This window comes from Orycteropus afer, unplaced genomic scaffold (assembly GCF_000298275.1).
Source record: "Orycteropus afer afer isolate SDZICR_OR568_19922 unplaced genomic scaffold, OryAfe1.0 scaffold00283, whole genome shotgun sequence".
Lineage (NCBI taxonomy): Eukaryota > Metazoa > Chordata > Mammalia > Tubulidentata > Orycteropodidae > Orycteropus > Orycteropus afer.
The window spans coordinates 4,015,928-4,023,027 of NW_006921870.1; the positions used below are offsets into that span (position 1 = coordinate 4,015,928).

Below are 7,100 nucleotides of genomic sequence, written 5' to 3' on the forward strand. Positions count from 1 at the left end.
TTTTAATTGTGATTTGGGTGAAAGTTTACAGAGCAAATTCACTTTCTATACAGCAGTTCACATACACTTTGTCTCATGACATTGACTATAATTTCCCACAATGCAACAGCTCCCCTTCCACTTCCTCCCCATAGTTACCTCTTCCCTGTGCCCTTCCCTCCATGCACTCCTTCATCTCTTATCTTTTGTCTCAGTTCTTTGGAAACTTCCAAAACCCTAACACTTCATCTTTTTTTATCCTTAGGTATCTCTAAAAATGTGATTATAGGAATTGGTTTTACACATTTTCCGTTCTCCACCATGGTCTTTACTCTGAAAGAACTCCTGTTCTAGAGAGAAGGCATTATGCTAATCCAGAACCCTTCAGTTTAGGGTTGGGGTGCAGTTGTTTGAGGAACAGAGCGAGTGAGTAGTGACAGTCAAGGAGAGGTTGTATACAGGTGCTGAATAATGGGGAAACAAGTTAGCCTGTTCAGCCGTAGGCCCAGAATCCCTTGATTATGGTGGCTGTTTGAGGCTCATCTGTCACTCTCCAGCCTCATTTCCCAACACTTCTACTAGTCACACTGAATTACATTCTTTTTTATTCTCTGCGTATGCTTGGAATGAATGTTCTTCATCTCTCTTCTGTACCTAGTCTAACCCTCCTCCTCTGTGAAGCCTTCTCTTAAGCTTCGCCTTGGAGCCCATTCAGTGGTTCCTTCCTTCCATTATATTTCCAAAGCGGTTCATACGCTGCCTTTGCTAGCATTTGTTACAGACTACTATCTCTTTTACAGATTTCTTAGTTCTTTGAGACTGGAAGCTGTGTCTTGTTTATCTTTGAACCCTCAGAATTGTTCATAGGTTTCCTTAAACTATTCCTGAAGGAAGGAAGAGGAAGTGGCTAAAGAGATGAAGGCTTTTTGAGAGGTATGATGAGAGCCTGCTTTTAGGACAGAAAGTTAAAGTAACAAAATGTTTCTTATGAGAAACTGGTTGTAATTAACATAATTAATTACTATTAAGATTGTGGGCCCTGGAGTCAGACTGCCCAGGCTCAGAGCCCTGAATGAAGCTGTGCTTCTTTCAGCAAGAAACTTAACTTCTCAGAGCCTCAGTTTTCTTGGAGGATTATGGAAATAATATGTACCTCATAACATTGATGAAAAGGTTAAATAATAAAATTCAATAGGGTGGATAGCACAATGTTGCCCCTGAGTAAGTGTTCAGTTATAATTAGATCTATATGTATAGAGAAAGACAAAGAAGGAATAATCAAGAAGTTAATCCCAGTCTGAAAATGTCCAGCCTTACTCCATTATATAGCTCTGGCATTAGGAGCTAAATGCTGCCTGGTCCCCAGCAGCACAAAAAGAGAATACTCCTGACTCTTGGCCCCCCATCTGGCCCTCAAAACATTTTCAAAGCCTAGGTCAGTACCTGATGCCTCTCCCCAATTCTTCCCTTAGCATTGGCCACCCTTTTAGCCTTGTCCTAAATGCTTGAGGCAAGGTGGTTTGAGCTTTATCCTCCTTTCTCCTAGGATCTCAAGGCAAGTGGCAGCAGCCAGAAGATGTTGCAGTGGCTGGCAACAAAGGTGTCGAAAAAGGAGGATTCTAAAACAGCCCAAAAGGAAGAGTCATGTGTGCCTCAGTGGTCCAGCCAGTTCCTACAGAAGAGCCCACTCCCCACCAAGAGAGGCAGTGCAGGACTCCTGGAGCGATGGCTGAAACAGGAGAAAGAAGAGGGGCCCCTGGCCAAGAGGCCTCACTGCCAGTAAATAGCACAGGACTTCAGAGACCAAGGCCAGTTTGCTACACTCTGTACTGCTGCTGCTAACAGTTTCTTGAACCACGTCCGTGTGGGAGCTGGAGGTTGGAGCAGGACAGATAGGGGAGAGGATATTTGCTTTGTTATTTCTGACATGAGGGAGGAGGTGGCACAGTTTTAATTGACTGTAACTAGGAACAATGGAAAAATGCCCACTACTCCTGAAAGGATGAGGAGAGGCCATTGCCATCACCAGCCTCTAAGGGTCCAGGCGCAGCAGGGCACTATGCCTGGGTAGACGTTTCCTGGTAGAGCTAAAAGACCCTTCCCTTGAGGCCTGACCCCGCTGGGCACTAGTAGCCCTGGCCTGGTACCTCCAACAGTAGGCTCTTTGCTATTCAGCCTTTAGATTCTTTCTATATATTAGAATTAAGTTCTTAAAATAAGTTTTTGGGTTTCCCCCAGACACACTGTCTAAATTACATTTGATCATCTGTATTTTGGAAAATGATGCTAGGATACAGAGGGAGTTCTGGATTTTATCCAGTTTTTTCCTGGTATCAGTTCTAAGGAATTGGTTTTGTCACAAACAAAGGGAGCACTGGGCTTTTTTTGGATAAAACTGCTTTTTTGGAAATAATAAAAAGGTTTGGTTGGGGGCACCTGTTGAATGTCTTTGCATGTAATACTTCAAAGTCTGAGTCCTTTAGCTTAAAACCAACTTAAGTGAGTACCTGCTAACATCAGTAGGGGCTTGAGGAGAACTGGGTGCAGAGACTCTGGCCAAGATCTCCTTAACACAGCCTGGGATCTGGGTGCAGGGAAGTCCTCATCTGAGCCCACTTAGCCCTATTCAGAGATACCAACCCAGGACAGAGCGCTGCATGGAAGATGTGTGAATTTAGTGTGGGACTGGGGGCTTCAATCTGAAGACCTAGAATGAGGCTGCCTGGCAGGACTCCCATCTGCCCCAGCCTGGGTCAGAGCCCCTGTGATGTGCTCTGCAGGCTAAATCACTAATTAGGTTATCATTTTGGTGGTTATGTATTTGCCCATGTCCTCACCCAAACTATTAATTCCATGACACCAGGGACCACTTTTTCTACATTACTGTCTTCCCAGAGGAGCTCTGGTGGCATAGTGGATAAACCATTCAGCCCTTAACCAAAAGGTGGGCAGTTTGAACCCACCAGCATCAGTCTGCTTCCATAAAGATTTACAGCCTTGGAAACGCTATGGGGCAGTTCTTTGCCCTAAAGAGTTGCTATGAGTTGGAATCAACTCAGTGGCAATGGATTTGGTTTTTTTTTTTTTTTTTTGGTCTGTTTTCTTTTGTCTTACCAATGTCATTAATAGTAGGTGTGCACATTTTTGTTAAATGAGCATACTGAGCCCTGTACTACAGTGGGGGAAGGACAGGCATTAATCAGATACCACACCTTGCAGTTAAGTACTTGTCTTGTGTACTAAAGGTAAAAAATAAGATGTGAAGAATGGAGGGGTTGACACTTCTAGTAAGATGGCAGAATAGGCAGACAAGCTACACAGACCCTCTCCAACAAAGAAAAGAGAAACCAATTGACAGAGACACAGAAGATAATCCTGGAGCCCTGAGCTTTGAAAGGAACTATACAGAAGTGGATTGGGCACCAACTAGTGGAAAACCTGAATGAAAACAGGACCTAAGAATAGGCTCCATTTGCCAAGGACAGCAGGAAGGCTGACAACAGAAAAGGAGACAGGTGGTGAGAGTATAAGTGCTGCCAACTAGCAAATAGAGGTGCACAGTACCCTACTTACATAGATAACATCTAAACAAAACAAAACAAGCATCGTGGGCAAGTCACTTCAACATACAATCACCAATTAAATATAAACACAAAAACATATCACAATGTCTTGGAGACAACAGAGCATCACAGTCCACACGAAGAAGCAAGATAAAGCAGGAGAAACAGGGGACCAGGATACAGACCCAGAACACATCCACGAGGAAGAAGCAGCATTGGAACTCTCTGATAAGGAATTCAAAAGAATTATATTTAGGTACCTTCATTGAATTGATCAAGGAAAACACTGACAAAATTGAGGAAAACACAGAAAAAAACCCTAAAACAATTTTGGAAGACAATATAAGAACAAAATGACAAAATAAATGAAAAATTAGAAATGATACAACTTCTACAGATAGAAATCCAGAAGATTTAATACTAAATTCTCAGAAATAACACATTGAATGGGCAAAGGAACAGAATTCAATCAACAGAAGACAGAATTAGTGAGATTGAAGAGAAATACCTCAATACTTCTTTGGAAATGGATCAATCAAAAAAAAAAAGAAAAAGATAAAATGAAGAAACCCAGATTCATGTGGGGTACCATCAAAAGAAATAACCTACATGTAATTGGAATTCCAGAACAGGAAAAGACAAAACCACAGAGCAAATTGTCAAAGATTTGTTGGAAGAGAATTTCCATAATATGATGAAAGATGAGAATATATCCATTCAAGAAGTCCAATAGGCCCCAAAAGAAAATCACCATGACATATCATCATCAAACTCACCAAATCCAAAGACAAAGAATCATGAGAGCAGCACGGGAAAAACGAAAAGTTACCTACAAGGGGCAACCAGTAAGACTAAGCTCGAATTTCTCAGAAGAAACCATGCAGGCGAGAAGACAATGGTGTGGTATATATAAAACTCTGAAAGAAAATAATTTCCAACCAAGAATTATATACCTAGCAAAATTGTCCCTCAAATATGATGGTGAAATCAGGACATTTCCAGAGAAGCAGAAATTAAGGGAATTTATTAAAACCAGACCAGCCTTACAAGAGATGCTACAGGGAGTCCTTTGGACAGAGAACCAACAATAGGAAACACAACCAACCATTAACACACATGATGACATAACCCAGCAACCAACCCAGTGATGGAAGTATCCAAAGTAAATAAGCCTAAAGATTGTAAGCAGAGAACCAGAGACATCGAGTGACAAATGAGGACAATTACAAACCAGAAAGGGGGGGGGGGATGTGTATTTACAGAACTTCTAAATGGTAGGGAAGTCAAGACAACTGCAAGATAGAACAGACTGTTCTAAACTTGGGAAGAAAAATATAAATCACAAGGTAACCTCAAAGAAAAATTATATACCTTCACATCAGAATAAAAAAGAGGACCAGTACAGGTATTTAGCAAATACTAAAACAGTAGCAATGAAGGAAGTGACAACACAATTCATAAACAAAAGGACCTTAGCACAGATAATTATATGGAACAGAGAAATCAGGAACACCATGAAAAAGATAATAACAAAATGACAGCAACAAATGCAAACTTGATAATTATACTGAATGTCAGTGGATTAAATGCACCACTCAAAAGATGGAGAGTTGCAGACTGGACAAGAAAACATAACCTATCAATATGCTGTCTATGAGAGACACACCTTAGAGAGAAAAATAGACTAAAAATGAAAGGTTGGAAAAAGATACATGGAGCAAATGGTAACCATAAAAGAGCACTGTTTACAATACCAAAAAGATGGAAACAATCTAGGTGCCCATCAGCAGTAGAATGGATAACCAAAGTATGGTACATATACACAATGGAATACTATGCAACACAAAAGAATAACGTAGAATCTGTAAACGGCATAACATGGATGAACTTGGAGGACATTGAGCTGACTAAAGTAAGTCAATCACAGGACAAATATCAGTTCATTATTGTAAAAAAGTCAAGGAAAGATTTATATATGAAAGGAAACTTCGTTGGATGGGGGCGAGGAACACTGCAGGAAAAAAGCACTGACTCATGACAGTTTTGTGTATTTTGCTGTATGTAAATTATATTTCATTAAGATTTTTAAAAATCTATATGGGATCAAATTGACAACAGCAACTGGAAAGACGAGATAGGAACTTTAGGGGCAATGAATTTATGTTAATTGGGAAAGAACTCAGAAAAGAAGGGTGAGAATGGTTGCACAACTTGAATGTAGTCAATATAACTGAATTGTAAAAATGTGTTGAATTGGTGTATGTTTTGCTATGTATATTTTCAACAATACAACAAAATAAAATGAAACAAAGAAGTGGAGGGGTTGCTGTGGGTTGGGTACTCTGACAAGGACGCTTTTGTAAACTCAGAGGGAAAGAGAGGCTGCGTGGAGCGAGCTTAGGGGCGGTGCTGTGACCGCAAAAGGCGGTCCAGGACCTTCCAAGTATTCAGGTTTGGGAAGGGGTAGAACAATCTCAAGGAACGCCAGGGCTAGGCCTGCACCTTTCTCTTTGGGGTGTCCAGGACGGAAGAAACCGCAACACAGTGTCCTGGAAAATAGGAAGAAAGCGAGCACTGAGGTGATCGTGGAGGAAACAGCGGTAGTCCGCACCAGAGCGCGGCTCCAACAGGGTGCAGGGCCGCTTCTTAAGAACATTCGTGCACCGCAGCTGCGCAAACCCGTCTTGCTGTTCGGGCGCCGGCGCAGACTGAGGCCCTATGCAAATTAGGGATCGGAATTTCCGCCAATCAGAGGGAAGATCAGAGCCTGAGCTTCTAATGGAGGGTGAACGGCCCTTGTCGCGGCACGCCCCAGTCGACCTCGTTGGGCGGGGTACCGGGGGACGCATGGCCAGCAGAGAATCCCCCGACCCAGGCCAGCTACCACTTCCTGCTCCCTCGGCCTTTTTTTTTTTTCTTTAATAATTTATTTTTGAGCTCCCTCCTTTCCGGCTTAGGAAGCGGGGTTGACATGTAGGGGTTTACTCAGTCTCCAGTTCACTGGGAAGAGTGGGATGCTTTATCTCATACCAAACCAAACTCACTGCAGTCGAGTCAGAGTCATAGTGACCCCTCCTTGGGTTTCCCAGGCTGTATCACTATGGAAGTAGATTGCCCAACCTTCCTTCCCAGAAGTGGCTGGTGGGTTTGTACCACCAGGCTTCTGGTTAGCAGTAAAATGCCTTAGGCACTATGCCACCAGAGTTCCCACTCTGGTTTTGTTGTGGGTTATTTGTGTGGGAGTTTGGTTGTTTTATTAAGAGTTTCTGAAAATACAATAATAGAATTTTGACTACTATGAGTGTTTGGGGAGCTCTGGTAGCATAGTGGCTAAGACACTTGCCTGCTAACCAGACGGCTGGCAGTTCAAACACACCAGCCACTCCTCGGAAGGAAGGTTGGGCAATCCTACTTCCGTAGTGATACTGCCTCGGAAACCCAAGGTCGCTATGAGTCGGGTTTGACTCCATGGCACATAACAACAACAACAACATGACTGTTTTGCCATATTTGCTTGAAGTTTAATAAATGATAAAAATGAAATTGCCTGTTTTTCAT

General features: G+C 42.3%; 1 protein-coding gene across 1 annotated transcript in view; it reads left to right on the top strand.

The window, feature by feature from the left end:
- Nucleotides 1-1,762, top strand: part of HMCES (5-hydroxymethylcytosine binding, ES cell specific) — a 75,471-nt gene extending 73,709 nt beyond the window's left edge. Inside the window, exon 5 of the mRNA XM_007950637.2 lies at nt 1,526-1,762. Coding sequence (XP_007948828.1) covers nt 1,526-1,762 — 237 coding nt within the window. The remainder of the gene's footprint in view (nt 1-1,525) is intronic.
- The last annotated feature ends 5,338 nt before the right edge of the window (nt 1,763-7,100 follow it).